At 43.4% G+C, this 23,091-nt stretch overlaps 1 protein-coding gene and 1 long non-coding RNA gene across 19 annotated transcripts in view; one reads left to right on the top strand and one right to left on the bottom strand.

Annotated features, from left to right (window-relative positions):
• Positions 1–393: 393 nt before the first annotated feature.
• Positions 394–22,550, bottom strand: sh3pxd2b (SH3 and PX domains 2B). Of its 4 annotated transcripts, XM_086130490.1 has the most exons (15): positions 22,201–22,550; positions 19,141–19,221; positions 15,922–15,997; positions 13,864–13,940; positions 10,598–10,689; positions 9,260–9,285; positions 8,966–9,001; positions 7,191–7,322; positions 6,865–6,966; positions 6,574–6,657; positions 5,495–5,612; positions 5,116–5,315; positions 4,982–5,028; positions 3,986–4,111; positions 394–3,907 (listed from the first exon to the last, which is right to left on the bottom strand). In XM_086130490.1, the coding sequence occupies exons 1-15, from the start codon at positions 22,270–22,272 to the stop codon at positions 2,387–2,389; spliced, it is 2,790 nt and encodes a 929-aa protein (XP_085986616.1). In that variant the 5' UTR covers positions 22,273–22,550; the 3' UTR covers positions 394–2,386. The 4 variants fall into 4 exon arrangements, with proteins under 4 accessions (XP_085986616.1, XP_085986618.1, XP_085986617.1 ...); XM_086130492.1 differs by lacking the exon at positions 6,574–6,657; XM_086130491.1 differs by lacking the exon at positions 8,966–9,001.
• The window catches only part of LOC147193836 (uncharacterized), a 48,474-nt gene continuing 32,233 nt past the window's right edge, over positions 6,851–23,091 (top strand). For 12 of the 15 annotated variants that reach the window (XR_015103015.1, XR_015103004.1, XR_015103006.1 and 9 more), the window contains exons 1-3: positions 6,851–6,997; positions 17,877–17,998; positions 20,495–20,611. This is a non-coding gene — a long non-coding RNA (uncharacterized LOC147193836). Of the gene's footprint in view, positions 6,998–11,025; positions 11,496–17,876; positions 17,999–20,494; positions 20,612–20,930; positions 21,048–23,091 lie in introns of all 15 variants that reach the window. The other 3 variants (XR_015103000.1, XR_015103005.1, XR_015103008.1) reach the window with 2 other exon arrangements.

Genomic DNA, 23,091 nt, shown 5'->3' with positions numbered 1-23,091 from the left:
TGTGATCACGGTTAAATCATAATCTAATATTTATTCTGTATTGTTTTTATCGATAGAAATGGAAGCAACAAAGATTCAGCTAAAATTACTTTTCTCAATTTCACCAGAAGGTGGAGTTGTTGTACCGATCTTGTAAATCACAAACGTTTCTCGTCCAAATTAACATTTTTTTTCCAAGTACAGTTCAATTTGCTTAATATTCTTGGTTGCTTGTTTCCCCTAAAGGAATGTTAAAAAATGTTTTTTGTCACAATTGTCACGAATGTTTAAATTTGTTTTTTGTTAACAACGAAAATGGCCAATAGGTGGCTCATGGTGCAATTATTCTAATATAACTACAGTAATTGTTTGCTATACTAGTAACACTTCTTGAAACAAATGAAACAACCAGAATGGAAAAAAACACTGAAATGTTTATTGAGTTAAAGATGAAAAAAAAACTGATAATACTGCCACGATGACATGATGTACCCACACAATTATCTTTCATATACTGCACCTATCTTACCTCAAACTTACTTGCATCCTTTTAATGACTGTTGGTTGTGTACCAAATGAACACAGCAACTCAGTTTAAGTCTTGTCTAATTGTCTAAATGAACTTTTTATTTTAACCACTTTGCTTAGTGGTGATGACAACCATAGAATACAATACTGTATGTCTAAACCAAATATCGCTCACTTTGAATGAAATCCTCTATCAATTTCACCTTTTCTCTTTCTAGTCTCTTCGTGAGTAAAAAAAACCCCCAAAAAGTCAATAAAGACGCACAATTAATAATGAAAATAAGTGACAGACATTTAAGTCTCCATAATAAAAACTATTTTTGATACACTGAACACGCTTGAGACCAGTCAAGCCCTCTTGTAAAAACAATATTTTTGTACTGTACATTGGTCCTACACTTGTATCGCTGTTATCAGAACACCAGACTGTGACACGTTGTAAATACTGTAAATAATTGCACCGATTACTTGGTCACTGTTCGAAAGCCTACTTTTTCAATTATGATGTGCGAACCATTTCCCCCGTATAGCGAACCATTTCCGCCATATAGCGGTCGATGATATTTATTTACTCAACTGCAGAGAGTACGATCCATTGGCAGGAGGACTTCATTTATTTTAGCCTTTTTTCGCTTTGCACTTCTTTCAAGTATAATTTTTGCCGCTTTATTATAGTAAATATATTAACACAACTCGTTTCACTAAAGGGTAGCTCTTGCTTTATTATTATAATATATATTTTTTAGGACACTATTGTGTTTGTCTCTCATGGAATAAATCCACTCTAGAAGCAGTACTACGAAACATCAACTTTACAGTGGCCGTGGGTTCTGGTTAAGACAAAACAAAACCAATAACGGTAATGAGAAATAAACAGAGGTGCAGTGTTTTATTTATTCAAGTTAACAATGCACCTGGCGTTTAATAGGGTCACGGTTTTTATTAGAGCAGAGTCCACTATTTGAGGACATTCGGTACGTGGCAGAAAATGGTGTCATCCATTTTCACCTCTTTGAGCGTGTGCAAATCTTTGCCTGACCTTGTAAAAAGAAAAGAGCGGGAAGGACATGTTTCATACAAATCAAGGCAAAGATATATATTCAAAAAAGTTTTAAAAAATGGAAGGATCGCAGGAGCAAAATGAACACGCGTGACCGTCATGAACAAAGCTCTTACCCTTAGCAAAGTGAACTCGATTGCTTTTCGCACCGAGTGTCCATCAAACCCCAATAAACTATTTGTTTACAACAAAAAGTAATCTTGGATGTTTAAGTGTTTTTTTTTGTGATGCAGGGAGGAGTCTACGCCTGAATTCTACATATTAAACATATTTTGCACATATAGGGTTACTGCCATCCGAGAAGGCGTAGTTACAAGGGGTTCTGTCTTTATTCAGCATCTCTGGTAAGTAGATTGATTTATATGTGTGTGTGTGTGTGTTTGTCATTGTTACTTGAAAAAATGATGGTTTTGGAGATAAACGGATTCCACCCAATACCAGCGATAGGTTACTGGTAGTATACGGCGCATACACACTGATTTGGGTTACGACGCCTACACCATAAGGACCCCCCCCCCCAACCCTCCTATGTAAATTGTAACGCTACGCTACCACTCTCTCATTTAATGCAGCTGATTACGTGAATCTGGCAAAAAAAATGAAACAAAGGGTTCTAATGTCATAGTTCGATTAAAAATGGTAAACAAAGCCTCGTCGGTCCATCTTGGTGTTGCTGTATAAGTAAAAAACCAAAAACCAAAAAACAGTACCTATAAATTAAAAATGAATACTAGCTACAAAGTAGTGATGCTTTTTTGGGGTGTGTGTGTGTTTTTAAATTTTTTTTTTTTTTATCAACAGTATTTGTGTCTGAGTGCCTCACGGTTTCTTGCTCAAGTAATTGGAAGGGATCCAGCCCTCAACATCTTCTCCTATGTTCTTGCAGAACCACCAGCCACTGCTGTTCTTCTCCAGCACCTCAAAGAGCGTCCCCACCTTGAAGCTGGAGGTCGGGTCGTCGCCATCGAAGTCCGCCACGGCCAGGTAGAGCTCCTCCTTGCTGGATTCCTTGTCCTTGAGCAAAGGTGGGAGCTTGTCTTTGGGCGGGCCGGGCTTGTCGCTCTTCACCTGAGGTTTGGGGGGAATCACGATTTTACTACCCTTGGATTCTTCTTTTTCTTTGCTTGGGATAGCTGGAGAAAAGCCCTTTGGTTTCGGGGGTGGGGGTCTGTTGAGTTGTGGACCGGTCTTAGGAGAATCTTGAGCGTCTTTTAAAGCAGCGGGTGGTTTGATCTCAGTTGGGCTAGATGGGGTGGTTTTCTTTGGAGGAGGAGGTCTTCTCGGGGCCAAGGCCGGGGGTCTTAGAGGGGCCTCCTTGTGGGGAGGGACTGCTGGTTTTGCAGGAGGTGGCGAGCTCTCTTGACTATGGCCGTTCATGTTTTTAGGCGGGAATTTTGGTTCGTCACAGTTCTTGCCGTTATTCAGAGATGAGCTATGAAAGGGTGGCGCGCTAGGAAGGGCCGCCGGGTTATCGTGCGGCTGGGTGACCTCTCCCGAAGCGGAGCCGGGATCCGCGGGTTTTGAAGGCCTCAGCTTACTTCTCAGGTTGGTGATGTCGACTTTGTTCTCTGCTGGCGACTCCGGCTTCGCGGCCGGAATGGGTTTCGGTCGGACCACCGGCTTTGGCTTCATAAATACCGCTGGAGAAGCTGCCTCCGGTTTCTCCTCGGTGACTTCGGCCTTGGGTTTGGGTGGCTGCTTGGGGACCGGTTTCAGGTTAAACTTCTTGACCTCTTTGGCGGAGACCTTGTGACCGCATTCCAGACCCATCTCATTGCGAAGGTGAAGCGCTTTGCTCTTGTCCTCTTTCTTTGGTTCGGGTGTTTTGTCTGCTTTGAAAGGAGCCGCCTTTGGCGGAACCAGCGGCACGATGACCCCGGGAGCTGGAGGTTTAGGGGGCAAATGCTTGGAATGATCCGGTCTGGCCGGTTTGTCTGCCGCCTCCGAGTCAAAGCTCTTATTGATGGACTCTCTTCGGGGGGGCAGAGCTGGTTTGTCATCCGGCGGCGCCACAGGGGCTGGAGGCAGTGGTCCGGAGAAGGCGGACGACTTAGTAGCACCAGACTTCCAGTCTCTAAGCTTGGCTCGGGTGCATGATTCGGGGGCTCCGGTGGGCTCATCCGGTAAGGGCTTAGACCAGCTATCATCTGTGCACGGTGCATTTGAAGAACCGCTGTCCTCCAGCCGCAACCTCTCCATCTCATTGGGCAGAGGGGCCAAAAAATTGGGCCGTACGGCATTGCTTGTCTTCTTGTACTTATCGATAAATGTCGCCGGAGCCCAACCTTCTTGCTCGTCTATTTGAATGTACCACCAGCCGCTGCCGTTCTTCTCAATCACCTGGTATGATAAAAAAGAAGACATCTTAGGTCTTCAGGTCACTTTAGTTATACGCCACTTTAAACCGCCGCCATTCACCTCCACTTTTACTCCAGCCTGGAAGCTGATCCCATCGGGGATGGTGGTCTGGAAGTCGGCTATTGTGTAGAACTCTTCCTCGACCTGCGGAGGACCAGGCGGCTTGGGAAGGTTTGTACCTCGTGGCTGTGGAAAGGTTCAGGGCCGGAGATGATTAACTCATTCAATACCAACCAATTCTGGACCAAGTCTGAAAAGACGTTTAAAAACGTCTTTGGGAGTGAATGAGTTAAAAAAAAAAGCTATGTTAAATATTATATGCTATTCTAAATATTATGCTAATATAATCACAGGTGATACACACTGCTTCCTCAAATGGCAGCTGGCGTTTATTTACTCAAAAGTGGAGAAGAGCAAGACAGTCATTTGAGAGTTGCCAGGACACATTTGCGTCTGCTGCTGGCATTGGTTGAAATAGAATTGTGGATTTTGTATTACAGGGGGAATGAATGACACCACACGTTAGCAGTTTTTGTTCACTTGTCCTTGTTTTCTTGGTACTGAGCATTTGGAGGTGACGTCTACTTGCGTTTGCCTTTTCTTCATGGGCGTTAAGAGCGCACCGAGGTGTATATTTTGGATGTTTTGTGAACCGTGTAATTACAGGGGTTGTATTGTCAAGGATTAGTCCTCCATGAATTCACTGGTAAACAAGGTGTACTGAAGTGTGACGGATGTGCTGTACCATAAAATATATTTTTTTTCAATCATGTGGGGGGAAAAGAAATTGTGGATGTGGACAACAGTGATGGCCGCGGGAAAAATGTGGGTGTCAGAACACCCCTATTTGCTGCTATGAAGAGTCACACTATTTACATACGGTAGCTCATATGCAGCGATTGCAAAAAGCTTGCTAGTTACGATATCAGGATGTAGTGTATTTATTTTTTTCTCAAGGGGGGGAGCATTTGTTGGAGGTGAGGCATTCATTGGTTTGTTAGGAGACTGGCGACACCACCATTTGAGGATGTATCGTACGTAATTCAGTGATCTTACTATGGAAAGATCTCTGCGTGGAGGAGGTCTTTGTCTTAGTCCAAATCCTGTAGTTAAAAAAAAAAGAATCAGTCAATTTAGAAGCCTAAATATATCGACATGATCCAAAACCTTTCGCATTCAAATGGACTTACTTTTGTTGTCAGAGAAGAACGAGAGTCTGTTTTCTTTCTGGCTGCCGTCTCGGGTCTCTCGGGTCGGCTGGCTCTGTTTGGAGAATCCGTCCAGGTCGTTGGCGCTGGCGTGTGTGGCGCCACCCGACGCCTGCTTCTGGCTTTGAATGTCGGTCTTTTTCAAGTAGGAAGCCGGGGCCCAGCCCTCGCGTCCCTGGTACCTGATTGGACGGCAGATTATTGCGCCGTGACACTGCGAAACTGACCGAGGGAATGTATGGACCAGAAGTGGACCACTTTCGTGAGACAATTAACAGTAATAATAATTTCTGCGGTTGGGAATCACTGCTTAAAAAAAAAAAAAAAAGTCTAAAGTTGAAAAAAGATAAATAGGCGTTACCTGATCTTCCACCAGCCCTCCAAGTTTTTCTGAATGACCTCCACAATCATTCCTCTCTCCAGGTCGATCTCATCTTGGTCCCGGGCCGAGTAAGGATAAACCACGGAATATTTTTCTTCTGCAAAAATAAATAAATAAATAAGAACACTAATAGAACACCAACAGGCAAAAGCTTCTGCTGACTAAATGTTGCACTTTTCAGCATGTATTAAAACATTTCTTTTTCTTGGCAACTGCCCCAGAAACAACTTTACTGATCCATAATAAATCAATAATCAATAACACAATTTGAAAGATGCGATGAATAAAGCCTGCGGGGTGTAGAATGAGAAATAAACGCATGCAACCAACACAACACATGCATACGCTTACTGGACAAGTGATTAGGTACACTTTTCCCAATGAGTCTGAGAATGTCTGCATTTACAGGCAGTGAAGAGTTGTTTTAATTGCGGTTTGTCAGAGCGATATTAATGTTTAGCATTGCGGCTGTTGTTGTGATTTATTTATCAAGTTGGCGATATTAAGATATAAGAGATATTTCCAATACAGTATTTTGACTCCCTTGTGGTAAAAAAAAAAAATAAAATAAAAACAATACAGGAAAAACACACCAGAAGCTAACAATTTAAAACAGAACACACACGCTTTTTTTTTTTTTTTAATTTTTTCGTATTCACCATAAAAAATAAACAGCCTGTTTGAGTAACGTAGCAATAGCCAGATTAAACCGTTGATATGTTTGATTTGGGTGATGAAAACAACATACAGAGAGTCCTCGGTTGAAGACGGAAGGCGGCGTAACCTGAATTCTAAAGCTAAGTCAGAACTTGCGCTATTGTCTACGTGAGCTATTTTTTGTTTGTACGAAAAAACAAAACCCACACACATAACGTCACTTTGGTTTTGGTTACTTAACAAAAAGATTCATTTTGTACTTTGAATGCAAGGACTTCATTGACATGCACGGGGCCATCCATACAGGACATGCCAAGCCAAGAAGGTTGCGTGCATCAGCAAAGACACAGACACATATTTCAGGTTAATAGGGGGCATAGAAGAAAATTCATGCGCTCCACCTTGCCCAAAGCCCGTGCTGAAAAGATCCCCTAAAGTTCGACGGCGGCCCACGTGCCTCGGCAAAGACCAGAATCTCCGAGGCGCTGACGCGGCAGCACGGTGAGGCAAGACAGGAAGTAATATTACACCTCCGCCCATCTGGAACTTCTAAGTACAAGCCAGGCTCGGATTCAGTCCCTGGCTGCTATCACAATATTGACATGGTTTTCCGAAAGATCTCTTTTACAGAGCTACAGGATCGGAACAGTCAAAAGCATGCGTCGGATGAGAAGGCTTCGTTCATCGAGTACCTTCGTCTCCCGGAAGAGTGAAGTCATCGGGGTCATCCTGGGCCTCCAGGCAGGTGGCAGGAACCCAGCCCTGGGCGTCTTCGGAACTCACGAACCACCAGCCTTGCGAGCGCAACAATAAGAACAATCAAAGGTAAGAGCCGTGTCTCGTGAGGGGAAACTAACTGTCAAGAACCATAATGTGCTCCAAGTGTCAATCAACAAGGAAAACGAATGGTGTTTTATATTTTAAAACGTGGCTTCTGTTGTGATTGACTTGAGGTAAAGGTAAAAAAAATATCACTGTAAATACTGTTCAGTTCATAAAGGTGATTGGGGGAACCTACCGGACTCATTTTTCTCAATGACCTCCACCACCTGACCCACCCGGAGACTGATCTCGGAACTCTCTTGCTTCTCGTAGTCCGTGACGGCCACATACTGGTCCAAAAGGAGCGGGTCCGCCGAAGTGCCGTCTCCTGTTAAAAGACAACGCGTGCCCAATTACATTTCCCGTCAGCTATTTTTGTTTTGAGGCAAAGTCTCCATAATAAAGCAAAGCCTGCGCTCAAATGGTTGGTCATTAAATCTCATTAAGGCCCTTAATTGGATATCAGCATGAGGCCCATGAACCTTTATTACCTGTGCACTTTTCAGACCGTCATCTTGACATGGTTTTAACTTCACACTGTCCAACGGTGATGAAACTTCCACTAATGCAAGCCAAGTGAATTGACTTTGCGTGACGTGCCAAGAATAATTCAGACAAGGTCAAAGTCACCAACCAATAAATGAGAAGAGGCTTTAATTTGATTATGGAGAGTCACCTGGATGCAAAGCAGGCGAGGCAGCAGACACAATTGGATAGATCGTGTGAGAGAACCCAACCATCGAAGACCAAATACTGGGAATGTAGGTTAGAGGTGATTAAAGGTATACGGGGTTATGTAAAATTATTCACTAGCACCCTCGAAATCCCACCATCAACACCATGGAAAATATGAAGACAGACAGTTCAAACTGGTTTCAACCCCACTTCATCAAGTCTAACCGTCCACTGAAATAAGTCAAGGTTGAAATGATCCTAATGGGAAAGACCGACATTGCAAGCAGATCACTGAAGGTGCAAGTGGATGGATAAACAACAAAACGAATGTTGTCAATCAAAATTCAAGCACCCTCAATACGGCACCTCTGATTGCGATGCGGATCCTTCAGTGAGCAGCGGCGAGCAAAGCAAACACACACACAAAAAAAAACAACAACAACAAAAAATGTCACATTGTGTTTTAAATCTCATAAGCCAACATTAAACTAAATGGAATAAACTCCTGGGACTGTTTGATGGTTATGGCATTTCCTCTTATAGAAACGAGGAATGTTTAGTTTCTCAACTGCAGTGAGCCCAACACATCCATTAAGTTAAGGTGTATATGAGAGAGTTGTCTTAATTGGTACAAGTACTGAACAATTATATGCACAATTATATGTATTATTACAAATAGATCATACTTCACTAAAATATAGTTTCTTTCCCCCGCACTATAAGGCGCACGTAAAAGCCTTCTCAAATTCTGCATTTCTCAAAAGCCGACAGCGCGCCTTATAATCCGATGTGCCTTATATATGGATCAATATTACGATTTTTTGCACGGGGTATTTTAAATGTCCGGCGAAGCGCTTTGTAAGAGCTGCAGCGGTTGCGAAAGCGCTACATTAACAAAGCTGTATTGTGTTGTATTCATTTTAGTGTAGCTCCATCTAGTGGATGCGTAATGCAACCTCAGCCACGATTGTAGCTTCCATTCTATGCGCCTTATAATGCGGTGCACCCTATAAATGAAAACCGTTTTAAAATACGTCATTCAATGAAGGTGCGCCTTATACTCCGAAGCGCCTTATAGTGCGGAAAATACGGGAATTGTTTGATGTGCAAGACATTATTGGATTCGAGAAGGCGGTGACCACAGTCGTATTTTTCTGATGAAAGTTTCACATCCCACCTGCTCTACCATTGTGGGGAGTGGGTGGATGTGTGTGGGTGGCAGTGAAGGAGAGGCCTCGAGCAACTTGCCGGGTCAACACACAGCAAGACCAAACATGACGCTCAGTGTCTTACTACCTCGCTTTAGGAAAGTAGTCGCTCTCTCGGCAAACCCTGATGGAAAGGAAAATGAACGGAGAAGCAAACTGAAAAGGAGTGACATGAATGCAACTGAAGAGCGAACGGAGAGAGGAAAGAGATTTTGGTTTTTCGAAAGAAAATGAAACGCCACATGACGGAATCAATGCTGTTATTCCAGCACCACAGGTAAACAATGTCCCATCGCAGTAAATGGAGAGAAGTTAGAAAAAAAAATTGTCATAACCACAGAAAAATGATTTAATTCATCATACGCATTGACACATGACTCACCTGATTTCTTCTTTCCGGCTGGTTCCCTGATAAACAAAAAAAGAAAGACAAAGATACATTAATACGCCGGCTTTTTCGATGAGGGTCTTTTCAGTCGCAGATTTTCTACTTAATTTTGTTGCGGGATGCAGGAAATAGTGCAAGGGATAGAAACTGGTGAATAATTGTGTCATTTGTATTCCGTGCGTAATTGTTGAAGGTAGAAGCTTTTAAATGCAATGAAGCCTCGCCTGCTGTAGACATTGGGCCAGATAAATGGAGCGTTGCTCAAGAGCGGCAGGGAACGTGTGAGTCAACGCTCACACTTTTACTTCATTCATCTTCCTTTTTCCGTCTTTTTAAATCACTGCCTCTCTTGCGCAACTCCTTTTGCTGTTTGCCTTGCCCGTTGTCAACAAGAATGTTGCCGGGCTCATAAAAGATTGTTCGATCTGTTGTTTGCAGCCGCTCAGGTCTCACTATTTCCTACATCGTAAGCATAAAACGTTCAGGGTGGTTTCATTTCTTGATTTCTGCGCAACTTGTTGACCCCGCAGAATTTTGGATGGAAATCTGAAACGTTATGAGATCACTCTCGGCTTTGTAGAGTAACTTCTAGTCAGTTGTCTTCACGGTTGCGAGACATTTAATGTGCCGGAACGTTTCTCACCGACGATGACTCAATTGTTGCGTTGTGAGGAAGCTGGGAATATCGCTTCTTTCACGACCCCTTTGCGTTGTCATTTTACTTTTTGCTATGCCTTATTCTTGCAGAACTTCCTATTCTAAAGACATTCCTCTTCCTGGTCTTTTTTTTCCATCTCAGTCTGTGGCTGACAAAGTCAAAACAAGTCTTCACAAAAAGTGTGTCAGGCTGGCCCACCAATGACGCTTGCGCAAGCCAAGCGGTTTCGTGGAATTTCAGTCGAGACAAACCAATGTGTCCTCCCTGTATCGTCAGCCACCTCACTCTTTCCCCGCTTCGCCCCGACATATGCTCGGGAATTTGCATGGGGAGTTATTTGTCCTTGGCAACCAGCGAGCGCCGTGTACGGAATACAAAAAGAAAATCTGCGCGAGTGCCGATGAGACGGAGAGGTCTGGCTGTCAGACGCCATACATCAAGATCAATAGTGTGGTGACCGCGCCTCCAGTCTTGTTGCACATTTGCATTCAAGACGAGGACTCCTGCCATTGTTCAAATCAAACATTTAAAACCGAACCGACAGAAGACCAAAACTGAACAAATATGAACCCCCTTCAGACCGACACTGACGTACGGTCAACAACCTATCGCCTTCTTGGTATCATAGAATGCAGGTAAATTGAAATGCCTGCGGCTCCGTGCACAATACTTACTCTTTGGGTGGGTTGAGGTCTTCGGGTCTGGTCTCAAAAAACACTCTGACCTCCTCGCACTGTGAGATGTACACTGGGAGCTGGATGAGGGCCTGGAGGGACACGATAGCGGGGAAACTTGAGGACAAATATATCGAGGTTTGACCTGAAATGGTTTGTTTAGCGACGGTAAAGTCACTAAGATAAGAAATAAACAGATAGCTTTACTCATTCACTCCCAAAGACGTTTTTAAACGTCTTTTCAGACTTGGTCTAGAATTGGCTGGTACTGAATGAGTTAAAATGTTTTGAATGTTCAGTATACTTGTAGCACATTTGATCTTCATATTGTTTTTGATAAAGATGAATCAATCGAGCTTCGCATTTGACAAAAGGGTTTACTGTTGGACATGGTTCCATCTCCTCTTCTTTGTCGTGTCCCTCTGCAGGATCACTTGCAAACGACGGACTGACCCTTACAACTTGAAGACAAACGGCCATTTTGGATCCTGTGACGCCACCGCATTATCACAGACTTTTCAGAGTCTGCCTCTTTTCTTCTAACTGCCCACTTGTGTCTTTCAAGAAAATCAATTAGAGGTCCAGACAGTCACCCTTGAATGTGCGCTGCCCTTATACCCGGAGACGGAACATGTCCTGTCAAAGTCCTTGTGCCGGCTGTCACTTTGATTGGGAGCGAGACGACGCCCTCTTCTGCTGAAGCTGGCAGGCAAACCCGAGTACTATCCATCAAACTCTGTGCTGGCCTCTACCTCGGCTTTTAATACTCTTAAGTGTTTCCCTTCTGTCCTTTGAGGCAGCGCAGTCACTAGAACGTCAGGCTTGGCAGCTACTGGATGCAAGCCAGACTCCCAGACCAAGGTGCCCTTGTCCCATGTAGCACTTCGCCTTGTCACAGGTAATTCGGAGAGCAACGTTTTCCAGTTTCCGCCAGGTTAAAAATAGACACAGAGGTTTGTAGATTAATAGTGTACACAACATTGCTCATTCGGAGTGCATTCGCCCCGCCCCTGAGCCGACTGCTCGATTTACTTGTGACCTCCACGACTACCTCTGGCTCTGCGACGGAGAGCAGTGCACAGTTCATGAGGTCAAAGTGCACTGCGAACTGTCATCTCCTCGGATTTATCTGGCCTTGTGTCAGCCGGTGGCCCGTCCTCTCATTACCATGCTCCCCGGGGACGAGACAAGGAGAGCAGGAGGCATATATTACCGCAAATGGACTTCATGGGTGTTCTTTACAGCGGGCAGCATTAAGATAATTGTGCAGTTGTGTGCGTGTATGTGTGTGTGTTTTTGCAAAGGACAAATAGAATGAGAATAAGACCTACTCGTGCATTCACAGAATTCATTACCTCAGCATAAGGTAGGACGTTTATGCGATCCCATCCAATAAAAAACATGTCCCTCGCGAGTTTTTTTTAATTAAAAAAAAAACATTATGACAAAACATTGTAAATTACATACCAAGGTAAAAAAATGTGATTTTTAAATAGTATTTATCACCTTTTTTTTTTTTATATAACTGACCAACCGAAGACGGCAAACATGTTTTGTACTTCGGTCATTTGGCAGTTGTCAACCATCTTGTCATCAAGGACTGGAATGGAGGTTTACGGCTGTTCAAATTTATAGATAAAAGATTTTATTTGTCGTTTGGAATTATCAACAGCAGAACTCTCAAATGATTTAAAAGGGAAGACTCGGGAACACCGTCCCATAATTTTATTGCCCGACGGGTCGTGTGCTGTTGTGCTTCAACTTGAGCTATTACATCATCATGCTGTTTTCCCTGCGAGCTTGATTTAGAACTCACATGGTATCACGCCGTGTGTGACTGTGACAGTCATCCAAACTCAGCACTTTTGATATTGATGTATGCAAAAAAAAAAAAAACGCCAAGTGTGTATGGGTTTTCCTGTCTTAAAAACATAAGACTAACAAACCAGGGGAATTCCTTCTGAGTAGGCTGTCTTCAGCTGTCCAAAAAAACTAACAAAAAAAAAAAAAACGCTTGACTCAGCTCTTCTCAAGCATCAACACGAAGCTCGTCAAGACAATTTTAAAGACTGGCTGAAAACATTTTTGGAGTTTGTCATTCAAATTCAGACTTGTTATGTCAGTCCAACCTGTCCTTGTTCTGACTGTCAACATCTGAATTGATTCTGAAAGCAAAAGCTGTGGTATCTTGAAATGAAATCGGTACCGCTCTTCCAACATTTTCACGTGCTACGCTGACTGCAGTTTGAGTCACAGAGTTAAAAGGGTTTCAGCTCTTCCCATAATTACCCACAGGAAAAACAACAACGAAATAAAAATCTCCACCGAGCCAAGATGGCACATTTAAATGTTAATGTAAAAAAAGAAAAAAACATCCTCCGCCCTCAGAGAGGATAAAGGAGGGGGGAATAGTTTAAGCAAATTTGTACAATGTAAGAAAAAAAAAATTTGCTGACGAGAGCCAGCTCAGCACCGCCAAACTTTTGGCCTTAGGGTGTGGCTCCCCGATGAGAGACGCACTATGTGGACAAAACCGTCGTTTATTTAGGCCTTTCGATTAAAAAGTTGGCTCAACAACTGAGTTCTCACGGAATCTTAGTGATTATACTGTCACCATTTTATGCATCTAAGGGCATGCTTGAATGTCATACGCTTGGCATAACTTCAAAAAATTTGAACCAGACCAACCCAGAAACAATTTTGTCAAACACTCTTCTCTTTGAATCTGTGCAATTTTGAAAACCTTCCTCGAAGCGGCAAAGCCGACACATGTAGTGTACGGGATAGTAAATCAGAAAAGTGTTAGCAGCGAGCTTAATGTTTTCCTTTGGCTCAAAAAGCAGCAATTAGACACGAGCTATCGGCGTGTTTATGACCGCAGTTCTGAGACAGCGGCACCTAAGCGGACGCTCTATACTCCATCCCCTCCACTTTGTGAGGCGATTCATCCCGTTGGTAAAAGCACAAGCAAGTTAGGAATGAGCCTGAGGTGGATTCTTGATTTTGGCTCCATTTGCAGTCAGGCAAAGAGGTGCACCTCTTGTCTCGGGCCTTATCTCGCTTTTAAGTGAAGTTAAGCGAAGGACAGATGTTGCGCGTCTGTAAGATAACACTTTGTTTGTGAGGCTTAACAAGATTTGTGGAGTTCTTTGGTGGCGAGGGAAATATGCGCCTTGTTTATCAATATATCACTGTACAATAGTAAAGAAAAAAAAACAGGTCACAAAACAAGCATGGACATGTCCTGTTCCAGTCTTTAGACTCACCCTGCAGTACTCATTGATGGGCCTTAGCCTTTTCATGGCCACATCTCGGATATGGCTTCTCCGGAACAGGATCTTCCCTGAAGCAAAGCAAGAAAGACTTTTTCGTAAATGTACTCATAGTTTTAGATCAGTTTTATTGACACTTTTCTGAAACTCTTGAAGAATTTGTCCTATACTGAAGAAAAACAGGGAGGTTGAATCCTCCAACACAACCTTTAATCTTTGGAAAACACGATTTTTGGCAGCACAGATTATGTTGTCACATCTCGGCTGAGACACCCCTGCTCTTATCCCTGTCGCACTAACTGCAGGTACCAACAGACAAGATGGCTCAAAATAGACCTCTAAAAAAACATTCTCCAATCTGTCTGACTTTCAGCTTTTGTTGCTTTCGTTACTTGACACAGGAAGTCAATGCTGGAACAAGATCCTGAGAGCAAAGAGACACAGGACGCATTACCTCGATTCCGAGCTTGTGGGGATACAAAGAACAGTCTGCTTCTTATAGCAGTGCTCCACAAACCACAACATTTCTTGTGAACCATTTCTGAATGCCTTTGTATACGCATCCACCGTACGTGACTTGCCGTCTTGTGAACGTGAAACACATGCGCAAGCTAACGCGCACATTTTGCACAATCGCCACGACAACCGATATTGAAGTGTTGATTGTCCATATTTTTTAGCAAGCGAAAGGTCTCAAAATAGAGTGTCCCCTTCCTCCTCTCTCCTCGCCACCTCCTCATACACAGGAAAGCGTACATGATAGCTTTCCAAAACTCTCCGGAGTCAACAGAGAAGCAGTGACTTAACCCTGCCCACTCTGCGCGCTCAGTGGCGTGAGGGTGCAGCAGATGAATGGAGCTTGTTTGGTGACAGGGCATTCAGGAAGCAGATCATTTTCAACCCTCCGAGGCAGAAGTGACCATAGCCGGGGAGGGAGGTGGTTGGGGTGAGGGGAGACAGACTGAGCTGAAAGTACAAAAATGGTTCCTGTTGGCTAGCTTTCCGCAAAATTCCCTTTGGGAAGGGTTATGACTGGCTAAACCGTCATTGATCTCGTTCAAATCCTATGGGAGAAAGGAGTCAAAATCATTTAAGTTCATGCAACTACCATTATTAACGGATGCGTTGTATTTCCTTAGTCTGTACGAGAGTCACCAAACTTGTATATCATTTATGTTGGAAGCAAATTCCAGATAACTTTTCTAGTTGAAGCCCTTGATATTTATCTCCACAGACGGACAATCGACCTCCCCAACGTCCTGGGGCAAATAAAATGAAGTCAATTTACGAATCAGGGAGAATCACACCCACATTCCATCTTGATTTGTCAACCCCCCACAAGCTTTTTGTGACTTTCGAGTTTGTGCCTTTGTCCACACCCGTTTGAGTTGACAGCAGTTGTCTCTTCCACGCGGATGTTGTAATGTATCTAATGCTCTCAAAATGCAAAGACGCAATGACTGTCGGGAACGGAAACGTCCCGTTTTCGGTCAAATCTGTCTGATAGGGACAAACAAATTAAAGCTAGCTTTGTTGTGATGTCGCCTTTTGACTCGGTCTTTCTCTTTGACTTTAATGCAGCTTTGTGTTTGTAACTGTATTGCTGTAGATGCAAATGTGGAACGGTATCCATAGAAAATAAGATTGGCCTGTTTTTTTTTTCAAGTTGGGGATGGTATGTAAACGACTGTTTTCCGTCTCCTCTTTTAGCCTTCTCCGACTGACTCCCGAGTTCATCGAACATCTGTGTTTTTGTGTATCTCCTCAATGAGTTCCAGACTTGCGTGGCCTCAAAGAAATCCTACGCCTCAGTCCCAGCCCAACCCTGGTAGGGGAGTTTTAGGCGGGGCGAGGCTGGCTTCCAAATTCTTAACAAAATGTTGGTGGAGTACACTGAGAGCTCTTGTGCTTATCAAAGGATTGTGACCGGTGGATTTGAATGATCGCCTGGAATGTCGTGAATACCGGACGGTACATTATTTTGGAGAGGCAGACTTGTGAAATGCCCGCGATAAGTGTGAGTCAGCAAAATTTTCGAGGTTGGGATCTTACCCGGCAGGAACGGGATGATCCTTCGCTTGGGGTCTTTCTGACCCCCCTCGACTGGGAATTTATCCAGCAGCTCCATCTGAAACGAAGCAAAGAGTCATTACATTCTTCTAAATCATTCTTCACATTGTAATGCATGAAGTGGAATAGCAAGGCTGGAAAGGGAGGCTTGACATATTTCAAATCAGCAGTTCCTGCAAGGAATTCTGCCAATAAAAGAACGCTCTGCCAATGTTTAGGAATGCACCGAGCAGATGGTTCAGCCAACCAACCCTTGCCCCCCCCCCCCACCCCCCTCGGCCGGTCATATGCGACCGTTGAGTGTTTTGGCCATTATGCAAGGCTTTGGAACCATATTTTCTTGTCATAGAGTATTGGTTTAACATGGAGCGTTGAAGGACACGCGCGCATCTTGCAGGCTATCGTACGGTTCAGCCACGCCAACGTTTTCAAATTATTTTTTTCCAGAAAGTACCAAAAAATGCAAATTTAAGTGAAAAGAGCTGAGTAAAACCTGACACAGCTGTTACATTAATAACAGAATTGTCATCTATAATTTACAGGTGCTCAGCCTCAATTTGCGAGGAGAGAAGTTGCTGAATCGCCATTCTTAGGCGCAGACACACAACGGAGCACGTGTTTGGCAAAGCGGTGAAGGCAACTGGAAACTAAACGTGATAAAAGTGAAACCTGCTTGCTTGGCAACCAAAGACAATCAAATGACACCTGGCCTGAGTGAATGACGAATTTTGTATCCAGTATTCTAATCCTCCAAAAATTCATTTAGCGCGCTGCTTTTGCATGAGATCTTTCGATTAACGACATCTTCAAAATGTTCAAGCTTGCAGGCAAAGTGTCAACGACAAACAAACAGCAATGACCTCCTTCCGTCAGTTGTGTCGGACAGGCGAGGGCTCATAAATGCCCGCTTAACTGCGATGCCTCTGTGCCAATTTTCCTGAAAGGCAACGTGAAAGGCGATTAAACACGGGGGGAGCCAAAACTCCCAGCTGACACGTTGCGACCACTCCCACGCGTGAATGCAGCCACACCCAGCCGCTCTCTGTCTGTTCTCAACCTTGTATCGACTCTGTAATCAGAGCCACTCAGACACAAAAAAAAAAAAAGGCATCCGCCGGGATCTCAGAGTCTCTCGCAAGTGCCAGCCGCATCGAGCCTCCTATGTCAAATATTCATGCTGTACAAGCGGGATGATGACGGGCTCGTAAGTGCACTTGGGCTCGACTTACTGAGGTGACTCGAAAATATGTCAGACCGGCGGGTGTCATATCGGTTCAATGGATGCATCAAAATAATTTTCCACCCAAGGAAAATTATGGCAACAATGGCTGCTCTCTTTGTAGCTTCTGAGCCTGAAGATGCTTCAACTGTACTCTTTTTTTCAAAGTGGACAACGTGTTGATGACGCACGGTGTAAAATACTCCCGGCGAGCAGCCCCCCCCCCCCCGCATCGCTCAAATAAAACGTGCCCCCCCCCCCCCCCCCCCGTTAAGAGTTTTGATACTTTGATTACTGCACATGGAAAATATGTGACAGCTGCGCAATACTTAAGAAGCAAGAGGCGAGGTACTGGATTTTTATTTATTTTTTTTCCGTTAGCTTTTAAGTGTCTCCAAAAAGGGACTGCTGGAGTTTTAGCAGCTGAGCGGACACGTGTGCAGCATGGAAAAGTGGTCTTAGTGACATGAACAGAATTTAAAAAAAAATGTTTTTTATTGAAAAACCACAATGATGACCCCGCTGCAGAAACATTTCCATCCTTCGGTAAGAAACCAGTCTATTTCTGTTCAAGGGGGAAAAAAAAAGTGGTTTTATGTGTAAACACTCATTGTGTCACCATGGAGACCAGTGTCGAAGATAAATCTATGCAGGTAATGTCAATAATTAATGACCGTAACAATTAACAAACAAGGTGATGCAACTGTGCTATTTTTAGGAGGAGGAGAAAAAAAATGAACACGGCAAACTGTTGCAGACCAAATTCACACGTGGAGTCACAGAATGGGGAGACACGGATCGGGATTCCAACTGTTTTGGACCAGAGGAAGCAAGCGACAGGTAAGAAAGCACAACGATGCATCCCTCATTGTTCACGGTCACGTCGGCATCTCATGCCGCTCGTGTTGGAACATCAGCTGCTCGGTCCAGCTGTGGTGACTCACACTTCCTGTTTGGCCTTGAGCTACTGACTCGTGTTTCTTTAGAATATGTATTCCCTTCTTGTTATATTAAAGTCGACGTGGCGTTGACCGAACTGACCGTAAAGTGTCAGGATGTGATCGCAAAGAGCCTGACGGGAAATTAAAAGCGAGCAATAAGAGGAGACGAATGACTACGTTCCGTGTCATGAGGCTGCATGGGAGGGCGCCTGATGATGTCATGACGACTCCCTCGTCTCTCATCAAGTGGAGGGCAAGAAAAGCCACCGGCCGCGATACTCGATACCCCCGTGCAATCTAATAAGATCCAGTACACGGGCTGCTCTCTTTCGAATAATCATTTCAGAGATACTGTCATTTCATTTCAGTGTTGATTTAGTCTCTAGTTTCGGATGACAACTGTACACAACACTGTACTTGCATCAGAGTTCAGAGCGTTCAGATGGCGAGTATTCCACCCCGCCAAAAGTAATTAAAAACGATGTCACGATTGTTAACGTTCCCCATCATCAATCAAGCCAATTTAGCAAATGTGCAGTACAATGCGCCTCAAAATTTCATATTCAACGAGCTGTCATTTTAGTATCGGAACCATGTCGCCGCTCATGTTTCTGACGGAACTTAATCAAGTGAAAAGCCCTGTAATCCAATTAAGGTTAGTGACGTATTGTGTGTGTGTGTCCAGTCGTCTTCCTGGATCTCGGCGAGTCCTCGCGATAGATCTCCAACCACGAAAAGAGGAAAGGAAACTTAGATGCTAATTCCCCCTTTTGCACAACAACACATATGGCTAGCATGACGTTTGACAATGACTCAGACATTTTTGTGGTCATTACACATCCATCCCTGCACTCGCTTAACTTGAACAGGCCCTTTTTGCGTGTCCTCGAGGGCAGAATAATAACCAGTCATGAGTGTGGCGATTGAGCGAACGTTACAATTTTGTCATTACTGATGAAAAAGTGCTTATCCTTCACATGAAACCTAATTATAATGGATGGTAAATGCAATACTGAAACCCAACAATTTGTACAGACTCACCTGCAGGTCAAAAAACTTGCTGTAGCGTCTGTAAATGAGTTCTGTGCTGCCATCGGTCCAGGATACTTTGATGATGTAAACCTAGGAGAAAAAAAAAAATATATATATATATATATATATATATAAATCTCAAAAAATTATATGCAAAATGGGATTTTTGTTTTTTTCCCCCCTCAAAATGTTGCCATTGTTATTTTCTAATGTGATAATCCTGAGCGATTACACGTTGTCATCCGCGGTCCATGTACCCTACTTCCTGTTAAAGAGGAAGTCATTATCGGGCCAGGATCCAGAACATTAGACTGTGACATCACTTTCTAAAATTGGAGCTTTTCATGAGAGCGCAGACTGCCACCAAGGTTGAACAAAAGCCATTCATGTTTGTTTCTCCAGACCGTTAGTGGGCCACTTCATTCATCAGTGAGGATGGCGTAAAGTCAGAGCACTCACTCATTCATTTCCGGGCTCAACTAACTCAACTAAGTAAAGAAGACACGGATTGCATTTTGACTTAAGCAACAGTAAGAGAAAAATACCTGAATAGTAAAACCTTAAAAGAATGTGAAAGAGCAAGCAGTGTAAATGGATTCCGCCAACTAAGGTCTCCAAAATTTGGGATTTGTGTCCATCCATGTGTTAATTATCAGGCGATTTCCTGGTTCCTTGAAAATATGTTTTGGGAATCAATGGCAAAGGCTCTACCATTTGACTTCTGAAGTAGGGCGAACAGTTTCATGACTCAAAAAAAAAAAAAAAGAAATTCAAGCATCAAATTTGTGTGTCCATCAATTTGATGTCTTTTTTTCATTTTTACGAATAAGGCTACTTCCTGGTTCCTAGAGAATCACACATGTGGTAAGGAACACACAGACAGGACACTACCATTTAAATTTTGGCGCGGGTGCATCATAAATAATGGCGCCTTGACTTTTTTTTCTTTTATGGACATTCATCACACCGCTTTCTGACTCACAGAAAATGCCGAGCCGCTGACCGTAACGGCAAAAGGAGAAAATGCGGTGTTGCTGCCCCATGTTATCCATTTAATGGATTCTTCCTTGGCATGCCACAAAACATTCATGCGTATTTGCAGTTTCTGCATAATCCTTCTATCAAACCAGACTTGGGGCAATGTAGTTTTAAAAAAAAAAAATCCACCCAAGTGAAACAAGGAAGCCATTTTTGAAAGACAAAGGGAGGTCTGAATGAGTCATGACATCACATTCTGAAATCAAGTGCTGAACTTGAAGTGCACCGATTACTCCTTCTTACTAACTGCAGATATATTGTTAGCAAGTTGCCTAATGACCGAAAGTCTGAAGCTTGACCCAGTTCTTTATTATCCTCCCTCAAGGATTGCGGTGGCTGGAAACCCCCTGGTGTCGGCTGCTGGCCTCCCTCCCAGATTTTTCCTGCCCTTGCTCACTCTTTCAAGGGTAACTGGAGTCAACGATGACAATGGAAAGAGCCGGTAAAACACCACATGGCATTTGAACTTGGTATATAACTTTCTAAATGCAGTGTGTGAGCTTAACTCATTCACTACCAAAGACGTTGTTATACGTCTTTTCAGACTTGGTCCAGAATTTGCTGGTACTGAATATAAAAGGCTTGGTTGAAGTTGACATGCTAATATTTGACGTTTATAAAGGTGTACGGTCGGCAGATTTGCAGTGAAAATATGTCAACTGTGTCCTCCCCCAAAAATCCAAAGTCGCTCCTTGGATGCGGCCAAACATACGATCACGCACCAGGGCCTCGGAACTAACCCCTGCTGCATCTTTTGGCAGCCCGGTGCTGGCCCTGCCGCCTCACATGATGTCACGCATGTGCACTTTGGCAGGCAACGGCCTCAATGACTTCCTCACTCGCCTCACGCAAAATTGCGGAGGCTCTATTGTGCAGTGGTAAGAAATGAGCCTTTGTCCTGTTGACATTCTTTTGTCCCACACGAGATCCCAACTTTTTCACAAATCACAATCATAAAGAAATACGCATCAACGCTGCAACGTTGCGTTCAAATGATACCTTGAGTCGGTCAGACTTGAAGCTCAATAGTGACTGCATACAATTAATGATCAATTACACATCTATATAGTCAAATGACCGTTAAGAATGTTATCATTTTACTCAAATCCATCACCTGCACAGTTCATATTTTAATGACGATGATTTGAACCTGGAACGGATTGCTTCACTTTACGTGATTTCCTATGGAATAATTATTTTGAAAATACTCCCAGCCTGGTTTTGGCTGAGCACCGGCTGGCAGGGCTGCTTTTCCTGTGGCCACAAAAAAAAGCAGCACAGTGGAATAGTAGTTGGCAAGTCTGCTTCTCAATTAAACGTTTTTGGGTTTGAATCTTGGCTCGGGCCTTCCTGTGTGAAGTTTGCATGTTGATCTTTGTGTGAGTTTTGCTAAGGTACTCTGACTTCCTCCCTTTTCCAAAAATATGCATGAAGACTCCAAATCATCCATAGATGTGAACAGAACAGGTTTATTCTTGTGGTTTTTGCTGAATAGCATTTTGTCATGCCTAAGAGCTGTTTCCTTTATTCCGGTGACCTTATTTGAGGCAGATGACTGAAGTTTTTCCTCCAAGATGGTTTCTTTTCCATTTTTGAGTGTCTGGAAATTGAACAAAATATGGAATGTCGTACTGTACACTTTTTCTTATTCTAATCCCCATGTGATTTACAGATGCAGAGAAATTACTGGGGGTGCGGGTGGGGGGCATGCAGTTGTCCAATTGAATGCAACTCTTAACTTCGCAATGTAACGCAGATCTTATGACGAGATGTAATAACATTTTCACAGGTTTTTTTAGTCAATGAAACATAATGTCTGGTACATACTAAATTGCCAAAGTCTGTTCCTTTAAAAAACAATCCCGTTAGAAATCTGGCATCTGGCAGGTAGCGGTAATTTGATCCTCTTTGTTTTTACTTTAGTCAACAGGAGTGAGGGAGGGGAAAGAGGAGAAAGCTGCAGATAAACCTTAATGGGCTTCACAATTGAACCACTAGCGTGTTATTTTAGTGAACTAAGAGGAGTCTTACATAATGTTTGCTGGGGTTTCTCCGTTTTTGGACATCCTGCACGGTCACTTCTTGCACGGTCCTCCTCGGCATGATATACTCCTCGGTGTGTCGCCTCCAAGAAGATCAATCTGAGCGATAAATAAAGTTTGCACCGTGACGGTTCTCAGTCATCCGCGTCTCCCAGATGTGCACCTCCAAATAGTCTTTTTTTCCCTCCGGTAAATTGTCCTATTTCCCGTCCCACGTCACGCTGCCCGGGAGAAGTTGCAGACTTCCTAGTTAGCTCCTTTCCTTTTCTGTCTTTCTTTCTCTCTTGCTCGGCCGCCAAGCACACTCCCAGCCTATCCCAGCTCGCCCACTTTGGCTTAAAGTGGGACGGTCCACTAAAACAAGGAGAGAAAAAAAAAGCTTCACATCCGAACCTCCCCCGCGGCAGACTGGACAGGACCACGATGATATCTTGGTGGTGCGCTTTTTGGGTATCGGAAAAATTAGAGACCACTAATGACGTCACGTGTGATGTTTGCAACATCTCCCTATCTATATTATCTATGCATCTATCGATCTATCGTCATGTTTCATTCGAGTGATGATTGATTTATGTGGTAGATCGTTTACTTACTAGGACGTTGGATTTGATGACTTGTACAACAGCACCATCTGTCGGCAGTTTGTGTTCATCACATTTTTACTGTACATGTGGCACTTCATCTAATTGAGCTGATGACGTGTCCGTGGCTGCAAAGAAAATCAGAACTAGTGACAAAAAAGATGTTTTTTTTTTAGCGTGCAGAATGTTAAACACGACAATATTTAGTACAATATATTGATAAAATGGAATAGTGATTCAGAGAGTAAGTACATGTTTGTAAGACATTAAATATATCTGATTTTGAATTCTAATTTCAA

This window comes from Hippocampus guttulatus, chromosome 15 (genome assembly GCF_054856545.1).
Source record: "Hippocampus guttulatus isolate MCC_2025c chromosome 15, RoL_Hgut_1.0, whole genome shotgun sequence".
In the NCBI taxonomy this organism is placed as follows: Eukaryota; Metazoa; Chordata; class Actinopteri; order Syngnathiformes; family Syngnathidae; genus Hippocampus; species Hippocampus guttulatus.
Note: the sequence above shows the minus strand (reverse complement) of the source record. Positions and strands in the feature narration are given on the sequence as shown.